This window comes from Cyprinodon variegatus, unplaced genomic scaffold, assembly GCF_000732505.1.
Source record: "Cyprinodon variegatus isolate N-32 unplaced genomic scaffold, C_variegatus-1.0 Scaffold553, whole genome shotgun sequence".
NCBI classification, from domain to species: Eukaryota; Metazoa; Chordata; class Actinopteri; order Cyprinodontiformes; family Cyprinodontidae; genus Cyprinodon; species Cyprinodon variegatus.
In genome coordinates, this window is record NW_015151006.1 from 243,265 (window position 1) to 262,126 (window position 18,862).

General features: G+C 38.7%; 1 protein-coding gene across 1 annotated transcript in view; it reads right to left on the bottom strand.

Moving 5' to 3' along the window:
• The window catches only part of LOC107095504, a 77,782-nt gene extending 61,146 nt beyond the window's left edge, over positions 1–16,636 (bottom strand). Inside the window, exons 1-7 of the mRNA XM_015391635.1 lie at positions 16,556–16,636; positions 5,732–7,560; positions 4,698–4,759; positions 4,355–4,393; positions 3,665–4,249; positions 2,848–3,494; positions 495–772 (exon numbers count right to left, since the gene is read on the bottom strand). Of these exons, the coding sequence (XP_015247121.1) occupies positions 495–772; positions 2,848–3,494; positions 3,665–4,249; positions 4,355–4,393; positions 4,698–4,759; positions 5,732–7,345 (3,225 nt within the window). The 5' untranslated portion in view covers positions 7,346–7,560; positions 16,556–16,636. The remainder of the gene's footprint in view (positions 1–494; positions 773–2,847; positions 3,495–3,664; positions 4,250–4,354; positions 4,394–4,697; positions 4,760–5,731; positions 7,561–16,555) is intronic.
• Between the last annotated feature and the right edge of the window lie 2,226 nt (positions 16,637–18,862).

Here is an 18,862-nt window from a genome sequence, read left to right on the forward strand (position 1 = left end):
CCGACCGGTTGCAGGACTCTAGCATACGTATTGTTTACATTCAGACGGGTCTAACTAGGGAGTACCAATATGGTGGCTGGTGACTTCATTCTACCCAGTTATTTCAATAGGCAATCCAGTGAATAAATTGAGATCAGTGATCCTGACAGAGGTTCAATCAGGCCAAGGCAAATTGAAATAGTGTAAGACTAAAAGAAAAGGCAGCAACAGCAAAGCAAAGGAGCCTAGTTTGATCCTTTTGATTTCCAACTTCAGTCTGGATGGAACATTTTGGGTTCAAATCTCATATCCAGGAAAACACACGTCACACACGGTAATGCATAATTTTAATGCTGCTAATATACTGGAAATATAACCTAATTTCAAAAATCTTCTAAAAGAGGAAATCAGTTAGGCAGAGTCAACAATGAGAGTGCAAAGCTAAGGCTGAGGCAAAATACGATTAGTAAATGATGCCATGTTTGAACTACATGATATGAAACCCAAACACCAACCTTGGGAACAGTTGTTTGTAGACTTGCTTCGGTCCTTGGAACATTAGGATGAATCTGATCCCACTTCGTATGCAACTTTGACTTTACTGGTTTGGAAGAAGGCAATGAAGAAGCAGAGGTTGGGCTGCTTCCTCTTGATGATGTGGAAGCCTCTTTCTTATTGGCCGGTGAGGTAAATGATGATTGTACTGGTGAAGGTGCCCGTATTTTGGCTTGCTCTACCACTGTAGCATCAACTAAAGGCTCAATCAAACTGGTGTTGTTCAGCTGCTCTGGCACTGAAATTAAATCATAAATCAAAAACAAGGCATTAGTTCTAATTAAAGACAATTCTAAAAAGTTTTTTTCAATACTGTACAAAATATCATTGTAATGTTTTAGTATAAGACTTAATTTAAAGTTGTTCGTTCTTAAAGGTTTAGAGGATGATCTTTTATTTCAGGGTGGATTATATAAATAAGTGGTCCTCTCAATTATCAATCATTCTGGTGATATGTTTACGTAAGGCCGTCCTAAGTGCTTGTCGCGTTAGCTATAGCTATATATCTGTGGTGAGCTACGGTTTCAGACAGTCATTGAAGCTAACTTTTCTTTCCCTGGTTCGTTGAAAATGGCCGAGGTTCTTAGGAGAAAAAGTGTCTATAAGGTGTATGAGAAGAAAAGAAAGGCCTCGGAAGAGGCAGATATATCCCAGAATGCTTTGCACAGAGAGCTCTCCTCGATAATAACGATGATATCGAAATGGAAGGAGTATCCGACTAATGCTAATCTCTGAAGACCCGGTCTTGACTCTCAATCTTCAGCTCAAACATGGAGAAGACTGATCAGAGGGGCCAAGAGGCCCGCCCATAATCACTCTGGATGAACTGCAGAGATCTACACCTAAGGTGGGAGACTGTCCATAGGACAACAAATTTGGCATTTATTGAAAAGAGCCATTTCTTGAAGATATCTATAAAAAGTCTTGTTTAAAGTTTGCCACAGGCCTCCTGGGAGACACAGTAAACATGATGAAGAAGGTACTCTGGTCAGATTAAACCAAAATATAACTGTTTGGCAACAATGCAAAACAGTTGTGTGTATAAGTACACAACTCATCAACCTGACCACAGCATCCACACTGTGGATGGTGGTGGTAGCATCATGGTTTTGACCTGTTTTTCTTCAGTAGGGACAAGAATGATGGTTAAAATAGATGAGAAGATGGATGAAGCCAAATACAGGACCATTCTGGAAAGACACCTGTAGAAGTCTGCAAAAAACCTGAGACTGGGACGCAGATTTATCTTCCAACAAGACAATGATCCAAAATATAAAGCAAAATCTTCACAAATAAACATATCCAGGTATAAGAATGGCCAAGTCATAGTCCAGACCTGAAACCGATCAAGAAATCTGTGAAAATAACTAAAAACTGGTGTTCACAAATGCTCTCTATCCATCCTAACTGACCTTGAGCTGTTTTGCAGGAAGAATAGCGAAAAATGTCAGTTACTCCAAAACTGATAGACATACCCCAAGCAACTTGCAGCTGTAATCGCAGCAAAAGGCAGCGCTACAAACTATTAATTCCAGGAGGCTGAATCATTTTTCACACCCAATTTTTCATTTTCTTATTTGTTAAAAAATGTTTAAACATCCAAATACATTTCTTCCCACTTCATGTTTGTGTCCCACTTGTTGATTCTTCACTAAAAATTACAATTTTATATTTTCATATTGGAAGACTGAAATGTGGAAAAAGGTTGAAAAGTTCAAGGGGGCCCAATACATGTGCAAGGCACCGTAACCCCTACATCGGTAACAGACTTAGGCCGGGCATACACTGTACGATTTTTTCCCTTTTCAGGCCGATTCTTCAGTCGTGCAAGAATTATTTTTGATTGGGCCGAGTTTCATCATCATCGTGCATCCTGCGTCGTGTAGTATATAAGGCGCGATCCTCCTGGAATCGTAAGTTTGGGAGAAACAACAATCAAACATGTTTGAAATTCAGTTGGCCCTCGTAAGGTGAGCATATTCTGCTGTTGAAGCAAAGTTACGAGCTTCTACGAGCCGATTTACCAGAACCTCACGCACGCCAAACAAAAAAGTTCTTAGTTTTCCTGATTGTCAAATCTGACCAGCGCCATTTCTCGGTGATGAGTCTGACATGTGGTTTTTGGACGTGCAGTGTGAGAAGGTATATCGCATCAGAGCGTCGGGCCCTACAGTGCTTTTTTAAAACCTGCGATTTCATTGTACACTTTGAGCTGTACGTGAGTACAAAGATTAAAAATATTGTATAGTGTATGCCCAGCCTTATCCTATTCCAATCATTGTGACTAATGATACTTATTTAAATAAAACAAACCTGAATTCAGAGCTTGGTCTTTTAGAATGTCTTCAGTGCATGACTTCTTTTTTTGAGAAGATGATTCTTCTAGTGATAGCTGTCTCTTACGGCTTCCATTTACTGAAGAGAGCTTCTCAGACTTTTTTGATGAGGTCTGTTCCCCATCATTTATTTTTTGTAATGACTGTGTCTTACAACTCTTCTGCAGTGAATGTGGTCGGTCATCATGTACCGATGACTGCGGCGCACCACCCTTCCCTGGTGACTGTCGTTTCTTACTAGATGCTTTTGGTAAGTCTTGCTTAATGCTCTTGTTTGGCAAACATCGTCGCTCACGACTCCTTCCTCTGGACTCTTTTGTCTCATCACTTTTGGGAGACAACGGTCTCTTGGGACTCCTTGACCGTTGTTTATCATCACTCCCCTCCAACCTTGGTCGCTCTTTGCTTGTATGTGGCGTTGGTCTTAGCTCAGCACCCTTCTTAGGTGATCGTCTTGGTTCACCACCCTTTCTTGGGGATGATTTTTTATCATTTATTCTAGTAAGCGACTGTGGCTTAGAGCTCCTTGTTGGTGAGCCAGGTTTCTTATGACTTTCTTTTTGTAAAATCCGTCTCCCAGAAATGTGGCAGCTGGTCTTCGGAGAGTAAGATCTAGAACGAGACCTGATTCAACAAGGTTTAAATTATTCAATGAACAAATAAAACAATTTAGCAACTATTTATGATCTTAACATCTTGAGAGGAAAAACTTGAAACCACATGATGAAACTTACATCAAAATTATGTAATAAAACATCTCAATATCTAACCTCAGATTTTCAATTTTCACAAACCTGCAAATTCTCCTGGGGATGTACAGTGATTGTGTCCTGTTTTTTCGTTTTTCCCTTTGATCTTCAGAGCTGTGGGTGTTGCGAGTGTTATGAGAGCGAGAGGTACTGCTGGAGGAGCCCATTCTATGCCTCGAACTGTGGCATCGGCGAGGGCTGGAAGAGCTACTGCTGGAGGAGCCTCTTCCATGCCCAGAACTGCGTCGCCTTCGAGGGCTCCGAGAGCGAGAGCTACTGCTGGAGGAGGCCCTTCTACGACCAGAACTGCATCGCCGGCGAGGGCTCCGAGAACGCGAGCTACTACTGGAGGAGGCCCTTCTACGCCTAGAGCTGCGTCGTCGGCGAGGGCTGCAAGAACGAGAGCTACTGCTGGTAGAAGCCTTTCTACGCCTAGAACTGCGTCGTCGGTGAGGGCTTTCAGAGGATGAACTACTGCTGGTAGACTCCCTTCTTTTTCTTGAGGTGTGGCATCGTCGAGGGCTGCGAGACCGAGAATGGCAATGACTCCCATCACTGGTTCTCTTTTGATGACCCTGGGAAGTCTGGGCAGAAGCTGAAGGTGAAATCCTGGATTTTCTAATGACATTACTGTTAAAAAAAAAAACAAAAAAAAAACACCAAAAGTTGCAGTCAGTCATAAGTGGAATGGTGGATTGTACTTTTATTTGAAATAAAAAAAAAAAGAAAATGTACCATTGCTGTGGTGTTACTTTGCCATCCCACTCTGGGTATCTGTGGGAAATGTAAGAAAACCAATAAAAAAAAAGCCATTGTAGAAAACTGCACATTTAACCAGATTTTTTAGTTACCCAAGTTCAATAGCTTTGTTACACAAAATATAAATAAGATTATTAAAAGTCAGACCATAATTTCGCTGTAATACAATTACTTAAAAATCACCAAATTTCATTCCAATACAGGACCATTTGAATATTCCATTTTCTTTTCAACACTTTTCTTGCATTTATGTTCTAACTTTTTACAAAGAATGTATCTGTAACATAAGAAATCAGCCAATAAAATAAATGTTACTAACTGATCCCGTAGAAGTTTGCAGTTCCCGAGGTGCAGGATGGTTTGCTGATGACCAATCCAATCCTACAGTTGACATTTAGATAGAAACATGTAGAACAGTGTCATTATCATCAAATGTTTTAAGTTTACATCATCATTTCTGATGGTTGTATAACAAGATCACTAATCTGAATTTACGAAAAACTGTCATATTGTTAGTGAGAGCTGAGAGGCTGAATCTAAGGATTGATCTGAGAAAGGAAGGAACACTCAAGCCGGAGCAGAAGAGTGTGTCGGCAGTCGCAATGATAAGTACTGCCCGAATAGTGCAGGCAGCAAGAAGGAAGGGAGGAAAAGGAGTATGAATGCCTCCTATCACAGCATAGGAACCTAAACTCTCTCTGGTCATTTCAATTAGGTGGCCAAGTTTCTGTGTGACAACAAATTCAGCCTTCTGATTTTTTGTGTAAAAATTTTTGAGACATCAACTAGAACAGCAGTAAACCATGAGTATGGCCACATGAAAAGATTTCGTTCTGGTTGACATATCATGTTCATACATAACACAGAAGCACTAAGCCGAAATGAGCATGCGATACAAGATACCCACGTTTTCCTCAAAGATTGTTTCCTTTGAAACTAGGTGAAGATACAACTACACTAAAAAGTCCCTTCTAGAATGCCAAGACAGTCATAATATGAATGATGTTTCTCCAGGGTAAGTTGTCGATACATCAAACATGGAAGATCCGCCCTAACACAAATCCATTTTTACCTTTTCCATTGAGATGCAGTGTCTCATATATTAGTAAACATAACCAGTTCTGATACGTAAGAACGTACTTACATGATAATGGAACAGTTGGAATAATTTACACACACAGATTCTCACATCGATCTCACAATTTAATTAAATCTGCTAATCAGTCTGAAAACTTTGCGGCTTAGACACCCTTCATTTAACACACACTTGAAAAGACCAAGAAAAGAAGGCTATTTCTATTTTTTCTTGTCCCCAAATTCACATTAGAGAGAAGAGTGCAATTGTTGACTCACCTTTATATGAGAGCAGTTTGTTCTACATAAAGAACAGGTATGTGGAAACGTCTTCGGTTTAGTTGCAGTATAATCATGCATTTTAGCTAGTGATGGGAGACCCTTGAAGGTGGCGGGTTTTGCCGCAGACTGTTGCTTAGATCCTTGCCCATCAGTGGTCTTTACCAGATCCAAGCTTGGGATGTTTGGATAAACAGGACTGATACCAGAAGGTTGAATGGAATGAGAAACATCTGTGACTGTAGGGGTGCAAGAGTAAGGGGAAAGTGATTCCAAAGCAGTGGTCTTCTGAGGTTGTGTCATCTGCAGAGGGGTTTGCTTTGGCACAGGATTCTGTGGAGTTTGCTGTGGTGTTATATCTAAGGTCTTTGAATCTTGGTCTTGAGTTTTACTTTGAGCTTTTGCATCTGTGCTTTCCGTGTGTGTCTTTGTTTTAATGTGGGATATTGATGCTTTTGCAGGTGGAAATCCAAAAACGTCAGACTCTGGTTTTGAAATGTCCCAGTTTTTCTTTTGTACAGCCAAAGCTGGGCAGGTTGATTGCAAGGTCTGGTTTGATTGAGTATTTACCAGTTGGGCTGGAGCTACCACATTCTTTGCTGAGCTCAAGCTAATAACAGATGTTACATGTTCATTTGATGTAATCAAACCAGTGGGTTTTAACTCTGAATTTTTTTCTGGCCCTTCTTTATTTTGGCTGTTAGTCTTGAAGTTGTCCACCAGCGAATTATTGCCACATGCCTGAGCCTTACTGAAAATATCAAAAGTCTTATCCTCAACATGTGGAGAACATTCTCCAGTATGTCCATACTGAGTAATTTCAACTGTCTTTGAACTGTCTGATGGCATTTCATTATGAATTGTTTTTGGCTGTCCATAACTATCCAATCTGTTTAGTCTATCTGTAGTTGGTTGAGATGCAGATGCTGATGTGACTGCAGATGAAGCCCTATTGGCGTTCTTCATACGAATCTTCTGCAAAGTGTAGGGTAGGTTCTCAGCCGTAGTTTCTTCATCTGGACAGTTTATGAGTTCATACAAATCCTCTTTTTGAAGCCCATAACTCAATAAAATCTTTTCAGCAATTGCAGGTGTGCACACAGGTGCATGGGATAGAGTTTGGCCAGTTGGTTGAACTGCAATAGATTTAGAGTAGTTATAAGAGCTACTTCCACCACAATCACCACTGGGTTGTAGATGACCTTGAGTAGCTGATGAGGCCAAGTAGCTTGTCTCTGTTGTGGCTGAGAGTGATACACCTCTTTGTGTGCTGCCAAACAGAGCACCCTGGCCAACAGGTTGATACATAATTTGCTCTCTGGCGCAGATGTTAAAGGTAGAATGTAAATTGATGTTCGAAGTGGTTTGACTTGGTTCAGGCCAGTTTCTCACTGGTAAACTAAATCCACCAGCAAATGGTCCCACATTTGGGATTATTTCTCTAGTCCCAAAACTGCTGGGATTACCAGAAGCTCCAATGAGGTTTAAGCTGGATCCAGGTACAACATTAGGCAGTGTCCTACATATACCCTCATCTGTCTGTCTAGTAGGAAGTCCATATTGCCCCTTAGTTACACTATCATTCAAAGAGGGAGTATTCATGGACTGAGACATGGGGGTCAGCAGCTTTATGAAAGTTTGATGAATTTATGGGCAAGCCAGCTTGTGACAACAGTATTGTTGTTATGTATGGAAATGTTTACATTCAACAAAGAACACCACAACCCTTTTTTGGGCTCCAGATTAACCAGCTACACCGCTGCAGTCTTCTTGATGGCCAGTAAAGGACATCTTGGAATCCCAACAACAGCTTGTTCCGGGCCCAGAATCTGTACGGGAAAAGTTGTAGAGGAGACATGTTAAAGGTCCCATATTATGCTACATTATTATGGATAAAAAATGCTAATTCATTGTTTTAAATGTAGTTAAAATGACTGTTGATAGAGTTAGAAAGTAATCTTGCCTGTTCACCATTTCCCTCTTTTAAAGTTGAAGCCGTTAACAAATTTATCTGGTACAAAATTGTCTACTGAATTTTTATATCTGCCATGGATAAGTTTGAACCTGTATGCTTTAGATATGCTTTGAAAGGGACTTACATTATTTTCTAGATTTTACTCTATAGTAGAATTGAGGGCTTAGATATCTCATCTTTGATTTGCTTGCTGAGTTGAACATCAGTCCTTGCTGAACACTGAATGCCAAATACAACTAACAAGCCAATGTGTGAAACAGTTGTAAAGCTAAAATTCCTCAATGCTTAAGGTAATGATAATATCAGAGACTGGACACAATCAGCTTTTAATTAGCAGTAAATTTAAACATATTAAAGGTGGTTTACAAATTCCAACAAATATATTAGAGTTTCTGAATTTAAGCCCCCCAAACTATACAGGACACTGACTAAAATAGACAGTCTTCCTATTATAAAATGGAAAGAGGACTTATCAGTCGGCTTGGAACAAAACATCTGGTCTTAGCTATGTTTGAAAACTATAAAAAATACAAGAAAAACAAATTTACAACTAATACAATACAAAATCCTTCACAGAGTACACTATATAGGTCAAGGGCTACGTTCACACTGCAGCCTGAAGTGACCCAAATCCGATTTTTTTTTGCCCATTTGCGACCTGGATCTGATCTTTTCATGTCAGTCTGAACAACACAGATCCGATTTTTTCCAATTCAACCCAGGCTACTTGGCTATGTGGTCCTGAATCCCATACGAATCTCATTTTTTTAATGCCACCTGTGTCTGAACGGCCAGGTCGGATTCACCCGACCTGAACGTCATTAATACCCGACATAGGTCACAATTCTGCGTCTTGCTACGCAGAAGCTGCAAAAAAAACAACAACAGCAGATGATGATGCAGAGAGCAGTATTTATGTTTAACCATATTGAAAAGATTGAGTTTTAATGGTTGGAAAAGACCACTAGATGCGCGATGGCACTACCATCCATGTTTACTTCCGCAAACACAGAGCACGCTGGCCTATGACGTCATTGCGTCCTCTACTGCACATGCGGGACACTTGCGTTGTATGACTGCAGTTCACACAGGAGATCACATACAAGTCGCATACATTTGGAAATGTGAACGAACTAACGAAAAATCGGGTTTCACAAAAAAATCTGAATTGAACATCACGGCCTGCAGTGTGAACGTAGCCAAAGACTATTCAAGATACAGGGAGTGGTGGCCTAGTGGTTAGGGCATAGAGCTTGGAATTCTAAGGTTCTGAGTTTGAGCCCCACTCCCACAGACTGCCAATCTCGGTCTCTGAGCAAAGACCCACACTGCTCCCCGGGTGCCCCACGATGGCAGCCCACTGCTCCCCAATGGGTTAAATGCAGAGGTTAGTTTCTCCATGTGTGACCAACAAAGTTAAATTATCATTCTTAATTATTAAGATGGGTTTTGCACAAGCTATTATCCGTACACAGCGCATAAGCTACAATCCTGACAATTATATTCATGCAGTATGGTTATGTACACTTGTTCAGAGGTTCTGGGAATTTTCAGAGAACCTAAGTTGTAAAATCTCACCTTCCCCATCAGTTTTTTTGCTTGGTAACTTTGAGGATAGCTCTTTGGAAGAAAACAAATTGCATGGTTTTAACTGCCCTATCTGTCGCAAAGAAAACTATCCTCATGAATTGAAAAAGAAAAAAATAGATAAATCAAAATAACTTATGAAAATATATGTTTAAGTGAGACTGACAAGCTGTGTAATGAAAACACAAGCCCTAAAACAGTCTGCCCTTGCAGGCTAATACCACAGATAGGGTTCACTTTAGGGCTGAAACTATTAATTGGATTAATCAATTATTGAAATAATCGTCAACTGATTTAATAATTGATTAATTGCCAACTGGAGTTCAGGGGCTCTAAAACATGTCTTTAGCTGACAGAGTAACACACTTGGAGCATTAATTATACCAAAATTGTAAAATAAAATATATATACATTTTGCATTTAGGATACATTTACCTCTGTAAAAATGCTTTATCTATCAGACCTCAAGTGGAAAAGTTTTATTTTCACCCTCTTTAAGGAACCTTTGCCTATCCAATCATCATTCGATTAATTGAAAATAATGAACAGATTAATCGCCCTAGTCCACTTCACTAACACCAAGTAGGCACTAATATGAGCTGGAACGAAATACCCTCTTAAATACTATTTTCACATATCTGTTCATCTAGAATTTTAAATGTTTAATACGTTTTATTCTATTCGTCTTAATTTTTAAATCAGTAACCAAGCAGGGTTATGTTTTTTTACAATGTGTCTTAATGCCTTAATGTGACAGAAAACAATATTCTTGTTCGGTCAATATTTTATTTAGCTGGCATAATAAAATATAATGATGTGCTTCTTTTTAAAATACAGCATACTGCCCTTCGCGTTAAAAAGAAAACTCAGGTTTTTAAGAAAACTACCCCTATCAAATAATTATTTGATCAAGAAAATCAAATTTAGATGAATTTAGATTAATCTTCTATCTTTTGGATACAATATTTTTGGAGTCACATTAATTCTGGTGATATACATTTAAACTTTAGCCAATCTCTGGTGACCTTGACAGATTTTCCCTGTGGTCTATAGCCACACCAAATATACCTTTTAATAACGAAGATAACGAGCTTCAGGAAAGTACTTTTGCTGAACGAGTAGCTGAAAAGAAAAACTGTAAATTCTAGATGACGAAATCGTCAACATTACTATATTTTTTTTTGTTTTGCTTTTTAAAGAATCTGCACCCTAAGGTATGACTTACTGCTGAACTATAACAAGACACAGGAGGAGCACTAAGTAATTTTTTGATTTGCACAATATTTAGTAAAGCAACACTGTTACTTTTGACCCAAGCATTAGCTAAATGTCAGATATATATTCAATTATTTTTTTACGCAATTTTTTAGCAATTAACAAATTAAAAAATATATATATCTGCCTGTGTCAGATCGTATGCTCGAACCCTTCAATTACTATATAGAGCAGGGACTATATAGACTATATCGACTTTATAGTGAACTCCATGAACTGAGCTTAAGTGACCTGCAGTGACCATGGAAGATGACATCCACCCTTTGCAGCTATTACAGTTTTAACTCTTCTGCGAAGGCTGTCCATAAAGTTTCATTTGGATGGGTGAGCAAATACATCTAGTAATACAGTATATTTGGTTAAATCACACAGGTGGCCGCAGTTGGGACCCATTCATAAATGTCAAACATTCTACAAAATGAGCAAAAAGAGTTGGTGAATACAAACAAAACACGTCATTCAGTATTAAACAATTTGGTACAACTCACAAGTGGAAATAATAATACTCAGCAATACCCTGTTGACACAACAATCATTTTTGCCGATGTCGTTTTCACATGTGGCATAATATCCCCAATCATTTTCACATCAAATCTGATCCTTGTTTTATTCCATGTTCATTTAAGAAAATTACATATTAGATAAATAACTTTTAAAAATGTACTTTTACAAACAGCAATTCCAAACAAAAAAAAACTAAGAAAATGTTTTTGAAACAGCAGAATTTAAACAAATCTGTGTCTGCAACAGAAGACAGAATGAAGACAGAATCAGGAAAACCAAAACTACTTTTAATTTTATTCTCAATGACACCACTTATGACCACNGAAGACAGAATCAGGAAAACCAAAACTACTTTTAATTTTATTCTCAATGACACCACTTATGACCACCAATGTAAATTGTGTTTCTTTTAATTTTAATTTTAATTTACTTCTTATGATTAATAAATACCAATTACAAACAAAACCATCCCTTAAAGTTTAGAAATCCTCAGAAACATAACTTCAATATTAGCTAGCTGTCCTTTAGCTTGCTGTACATCAGACTATGTGAGTTTTGTAGCCATTAATAACCTTCTGCCATCATGGTGAACATTCTTCTTTTAACCATTTACAAAAATGTTTTGGAAATAGGCCAAGCTTTAAAACATAGTCCATGATATTTACACATAACTGAGGTTTGACTTTTGGAGAACCAATCCAGAAACTTAAAGCTACCCGGTTGTAGACTTGGGCCCATTTTAAACATCTAGCCTTTAGTGGGGAAATGAAGAATTTGTAGGTCTTTTTTCACCCCCTGTTCTATAAGCTCTGTTTAAAAACCTGGGTATTGGTCTCAAGAGTTGGAACACTGTTCTTAGCTTGAAAAACATCTGCTTCAGGGAGGGGCAACAGCTGTCCTCGAGGGCCGGTCTCCAACATCAAGGCTACGTTCACACTGCAGGCCTTGATGCTCAATTCTGATTTTTTTTTGGGGGGGGAAATATGATTTTTTTGCGTTGCCGCACACATTTCCAAATATATGAGACTTGTATGTGATCTCCTGTGTAAACTGTATTTATACAACTTATGTGTTGCGCATGCGCAGTAAAGGACGCAATGACGTCACAAGCCAGCGTGCTTCGTGTTTATGGAAGTAAACATGGACGTAGTGCTGGAGCGCATCTAGCGATCTTTCCAAACCTTAAAACCTTAATCTTTTCAAGATGATAAAAAATAAAAAAATAAAAAAATAAAAAAGGTGTTTGTTTTTCTTGCCGCTTATGTGTAACAAGATGTAGAATAGTGACCTATGTTGGTTACTAATGGCGTTCAGGTCGGGTGAATGTGACCTGGCCGTTCAGACACAGGTCGGATTTGAAAAGATCAGATTCGTATGGAATTCAGGACCACATAGCCAAGCGCCCTGGGTCAGATTGGAAAAAAATATTTAAAAATCGGATCTGTGTTGTTCAGACTGCTATGAAAAGATCGGATTCAGGTCGCATGTGGGCAAAAGAAAGAAAAAAAAAAAAAAAAAAGTCAGATTTGGGTCAGTTCAGGCTGTGGTGTGAACGTAGCCTAAGATGCGTGTTTGGTCCAGCACATCTGGATCAAATGGTTTAATTACATCCTCAGTGAGTAGGTTCTTCATCTATTCACTTGATCCAGTTGTGTTGGAGCAGGGACATATCTAAACATTTCAGAACACCAAACCTTGAGGTTGCTGTTGCCCATTCCTTATCTACTTTATGCCAATTTTTGTGTCCTTGATACATAAACCTTCCTCTTGAAGCCATTTCACTCTTTCCTGTGGGCAGATGTAAAGTTCTGTCCCATTTTAAGACTCCCCTTTTCAAGCACGGTCTTCTCTCATGATCCTCCCCCTCTTGGTCCATGGTGATGAATAACCAGCTGCACAACCAGCTGCACTTAGACAACGGCGTTCTCGTAGTTTATCGTTCATAGAAGGCTCCATCCTTGGTGATTCCAAAAAAAAATGCACTGGACTTTGTTTCAAGATGTTTCGCTTCCCATTCAGGAAGGTTTTTCAATTCAAAATGTCAGAATTTGCATTGAGTTTAGGGCTTTATAGAGTGGACAAAAACAAAGCCTTGTTTTGGCTTAGAAAACATGCAAATTTAACCTGACCAACAGGTCTGCCCTTTAAGAGTGGGCAGTCGTTTGGGTTATTTTTTAGCTTGCAACAATCTGCAAGCTTCCTGGATGGGAAGTAAAACGTCTTCAAACTTGGAAACAAAGTCCAGTGGATTGTTAATTTTTTTTTTTTTTTACTTTTTTGGAATGACTATGAGCTGGAAGACTAAGCATCTTCACCAGCTCCTGCCTTTGTGGTTCCATGTAGACTGACACAGGAGTGGATTTTCACTTCTGTCCTGTCCCGTCCCACTCCCACAGAAAACAATTGTGTCCCGTCCCGATCCCGGGCCAGAGTAGAAATCTACATCCTGTCCCTTCCCACTCCTGGTGAAATTACTCCCACCGCGCTCCCATTCAGAATGACTCCCGCTCCTGCACCACTCCCGTTCTTGTTTTGTTTTTTTGAGCGCGGGTGAAAACTCAGAGCAGAAGCACTGTTGGTTTTTGGGTCGTGTAGTTTTTTTGACTCGCATTATAGTGCAGGCTTCAAGGAAAAAAACTATAAAATGGCGGCGCCGCGCCAGTGCTGGATTTTTTTTTCCTTTCTATTTTATTTTATTTTTTTGGCATCGATCCTAGTTTTTTTTTTTTTTTTAAGTTATTATTGGTTTTCTCCCGCTTCCGTCTGCTCCCGTTAACAATTAATCCTGTACCGTCCCAATCACGTGATCTTTACTAATACTGACTCCCATCCCACGGGAATCCCACGGGAATCCCGTGACCCGTGGGATTCCCGAAAAAATGTCAGTCTCTAGTTCCATGGTAGTTTGAAAACATCTGAATCGATTTTCTTTCCCTCTGAAGGGGATATTTTGGCTAAGATGGTTGAAAATTAGACAGATTCTGTCAGTTCTTCCTAATGGACAATGTTACCCAAGGAAACATCAAACTGATGGGAACTAATGAGTCGGAGCAAGATTAAACTTCTGAAACAGTTCTTTAAAAGACTTAGCCTCAGCCCCACAGTTTAAAGGTCCTATATCATGTATTTTTAAGCCTTTTAAATTGAAGTATAGATCAATCTATCATGAAATAGCAACTTTAGCACTGTGCTGTATACATTTGTTGAAATATAGTCGTTCTCTGCAAACTCTAAAGAAAAATTCAAAGTGGAGCTAACACTGAGAGGCGGCTCCACTTTGAATTTTTTAATCATCAAGTTTTTCCTCACATCAACCCTCCCTAATCTGAGAAATGGGGTGTTCTTTACAGAACAGTCGCCACGTGGTAAAGGTAGTTGCTTCCAGAAAATAGCCTTCCTGAGCAGATATTCTCCATCTGCTTGTTTTCACAGGTCAGGGCCAGACTGCTGGAAAGGCAGTAGAACCCATCAGTATGACTCAGAGATGAAGGAATGAATGAAATATAAATGTCTGCAAAATTCTGATTAGGAATAACATAAAAGTGAAAAATGCGGGACTGTCCCTTACACATGGGAACATCTGGTCACAGTAGGTGAGGTGCCCAGGTGTGGAAGGTTTCCAAAATGGCCAATCTGTCAAGCCAAACAAGACGTATTGCAACAGCGATGTAATTTCCAGGTCTTCTAAACCCTTGGTCTCAGGCTCCAGTCCTGCAACTTTAGATTAACTTCCTCTTCAACACACCTGACTCCAATATGAACTCATTAGAAGAGCTCTTTAGAAATTACCTGGTAAAGAGCTTGTTTGGCAATTTGATTCAGGTATGCAGGGCAGGGGACATATCTAAAGGCTGCAGGACAGCGTTGGAGGCTCGATCTGAATATGTCAAATTGCTGGGAACACTTAAGCCGTGGACATAGGTCATACTAGGGCTGCAACTAACGAATATTTTGCGAATCGAATAATCTTTTTTTTTCGATTAATAATTGGATAATCAAAGGTCAATTAAAGAAGATTGTTTTTACAAATTAAACCAGGTTACGCTACAGCTTTTCCACTTGAAGGGTTCTGGATAGACAATTTTTTTAAATATATATTTTTAGAATAATTGTTGCTGTAAGTGGGGCATTCTGTCAGCTAAAAGCATACTTTACAGTCTCTTTGCTCCATTTAACGATTAATCGATTACTCAATTTGTTTACCATTCTTTCAATAATTGATTAATCCAAATTATTCTGATTAATTATTTCAGCCTTAGTGCGTACCACGTTACCATAGTGCTGTCAGTAAGGTAGGAGATCACCAGGGAGCATAAAACTTCCTAGAACTAGCAGTAGGCATAAGAATCTCCTGACCCCCCTAGCCGGTGCTAGGAGCAACATGATTGCACGCAACCCTTTGCATGAAACGATGTATGGGAACAACCTATTATAAAGAGCTTAACAAATAGAAAATTTTGTGAAATGTACACTGGCGTACACATGCTAATGTCCTCATCTTCATATGTTTCGTGGATTATAAAGGAGAGCTTCAGCAGTTTGCTACATGGGTGTAAATTTCATCTTCATGTGGGAGTTTTCCTCTCCACTGTCACTACAAGCATCAAATCCAGTCGATGCAACCTGCTGGTTTTCCTTCAATAGAAAGCTTTGAATCAAACTGACTTCATGATCTGATTGAATTGTCTCTGTAAAGTGCCTTGAGATGGCATGTGTTGTGAATTGGTGCTATATAAATAAACTGAATTGAATTAATATTCAATAAACCCCTAATGCTCTTCAAAAAAAAAAAAAAAAAAAACATCCTTCCTAATCTTTGGAGTATGTAAATAATATAAAATACTGAATGTTGTACAAAGCATGGAACATAAATTATCTTAATCAAGCATATTTTCAAAAGATATGTGTTTTTAAAGTTATTTCCCACTGTGATTTTTTTTTTTTAGGTGCAGAGGTTGAACTGTACAGGTGAAATATTCCCATCCAGCTGCTTAAACTGAACTTTTCCATCTTTAATTTAATGGTGATGCATGAGGAGATCATCCAGCTGGGGGGCAGCCATGTTTAGTTCAGCCCAGAGAGGAGCTGATGAAGGCCTTCTCCTCCTTATCACTTTATTTGTGCTTAAACATCCTGACGTCAGAGCAGAATACCAAGGATGGTATTAATACCATGTTGGCGTCTGAACCCCCTCTGGTTGAAGACCAGACTCTCACTGACCAGCTAACAGGGTCCACAAACGGAAGCAAAGCGAAGTTAAATTAAAGGCTTACGTTTTTATGTTCATGAGAGCTCCTGAAGTTACCAGAAAAATTCAGAGTTTTCGACAAACCGACCGTTTGCCAAAATCGATCGTTAACCTGCTTGCCTTTTTTTTTTAAACCAGCGGTAAACGCAATGACATGCAGATATGAGTAAACACAGAAGACAATGAAGTTAAATAACTCTTTAAAATACAAAAAAAAAACACTCCAGTTTCTTACCTTCGGTAAGGTTTGGTTCTGATCTCTTTCCTGTGCTAAATAAACTCCCCTCCTCTTTATTCTACTACTCTCTTCCTCGTGTCCTAACTTTGAAACTAACTTTAGATTCTACACCGCCTCCTGTTGACTGAATCTGTGAACTGCAGGCGCTTGGATCGATGTTCGTTTTGTTTAAAGGCTGAAAGAACAAGAGCATTTTTTTCCCAGCACTTTTCATTACCTGCCCCTGCAACATCAGACCTTTTTGCAGGAATATCTTGATAAGTCATATCTAAATCTTTTATTTAGGCAAACCTTTTGAACAACCAGATATCATACGGGTCCTAATTCCTGAGCTGAGAACAGGTCATAACCATGCTTTACCAACAAGGCAAGGCAGAGCCTATTTATATTGTCCTTTCACCAACAGACTCACTATGTGAAAGAAACTTAGAAAATAATTGTATTTTGTAATGTCTTACCTTTTCATGTCATTCAACATTTCAGCTTAGAGAATGATAAACAGTATGATTTCAGTATTGGAGTAACATTTATTTCACCCAAAGAAAGGCACTTAATATGAAGCTACAATTGTCCCATTTAGCAGTTTTTACAAACCCAAGGTGAGTCCTTCCTGCATTTGTGACAGGTATACTTTGTACAGTGCACACCTGGCCTGCTTATAATAACAATGCAAAAAATCTAAAAAAAATAAATAAAAAAATAATAGAGTTTAGCACATTTTCCCAAAGAAAGAGTTGTAGTCTTGTAGTGGATTAATATCTCACAATGAATAGAATGTAGTCGATTAATGAATATATTCTTGTCACAATGGTTAAATGGTGTGCTTTAACATATATCTAAGAAAATAATGTGTGTGGCAGTCCAGAGATCAAGATAAGATTAAGAGGGTTAATGCAAACAAAACGTGGCAGTGAAGAAACCGAACGTCAAGCTATACTGAAGAAGTCAATGTAAACAAAATGTGTATCACCATGGTCCAAAGGTCCGGAATGGGCGATGACGTGTAGCCACTTTAAAAAAATATGCACCCTGGGCAAATTTCCACCTGTAGGTAAATAGATAATAGAGATATCGTGGAAAAAGTACCTGAAATTACGTAAAAATAGGAGGGGCTCGGGGAGGAGCCCCCAAGACCCAGAGAGAGTATATAAGCAGACCCCTTTCTTTGTATCATTTAGATGTTGACCGCTGAACATCTCATGTGTGGTGGACATGTATTATTGCAATAAACCATACTGGACCGAGACCCAGCTGCCTCTGCTTCTTTTTGACTACTGTTGGTGACTTTTCAACTGCTTTACCAAGAACTTAGAATTTTTGCAAGACTTAGTACAAATTACTACGTCGCTCGGAGGACATCCACGACAGTCTGAACTAGATTAGGTTATCTATGTGTGCTACAATTTTGGAGGCACTACAATGATCTATAGTGTAATTATTGGCTATTATATGCCTATAATGACAATGAAAAACTCTCAAAAAAATAGAGTTTAGCACATTTTCCCAAAGTAAGAGTTGTATTATGATCCAGATGAGGTTATCTGTGTATCCTTCAAGTTTGGTGGCACTGCAATGATCTAAAGTGTAGTCATTGCTCATTTTATACTTATTCTGATAATAAATTAGAGATGCCATTTGTCATTTAGGCTTTGGGAAATTCCTCATAAAAGTATTATTTTCGATTCCAATAAAAGTGATAATAATCCACCTCACCTTGGTGACGCTTTTAAATTTTTCTCTCTGATTTTTTTATGGTGTTGCAACTTGCAGACGGTCCCTAATATATGATTTAAATAACATGTTTTATTCCAAGCTAAAAAGAATAAGAAAAGCTGAGTATCATCAGCACTGTTATACTGATGATACTCAGCTGTGTCTGTACATTTCTGCTAATGAATGCAGACAAAACAGGGGGTTATAGTCTTTAGACTAGAGTCTTTGTAAAAGAAGCGGATTAGTCATTTGGATGGGATTAAACTGATTTCAGATAATAAGGTAAAAAATCTTGGTGTTGTTTTTGATCAGGACCTGTCATTTAAATCCTATATGAAAGAGGTTTCTAGAGTTTCCTTCTTTCATCTGAGGAATATTTCAAAAATTAGAAATAACAGGTTTGATGCTGAGAAACTAGTCCATGCATTTGTTACTTCAAGGCTGGACTATTGTAATTCTTTACTATCAGGAAGTCCACAAACTGTAATTAAAAGCCTTCAGCTAATCCAAAATGCTGCAGCCAAACTTTGTTTTTTTCACATATTTTTTTTTTCTCTTGCCTTTCAGGGCAAAAAATAATAAAAGAAAAAA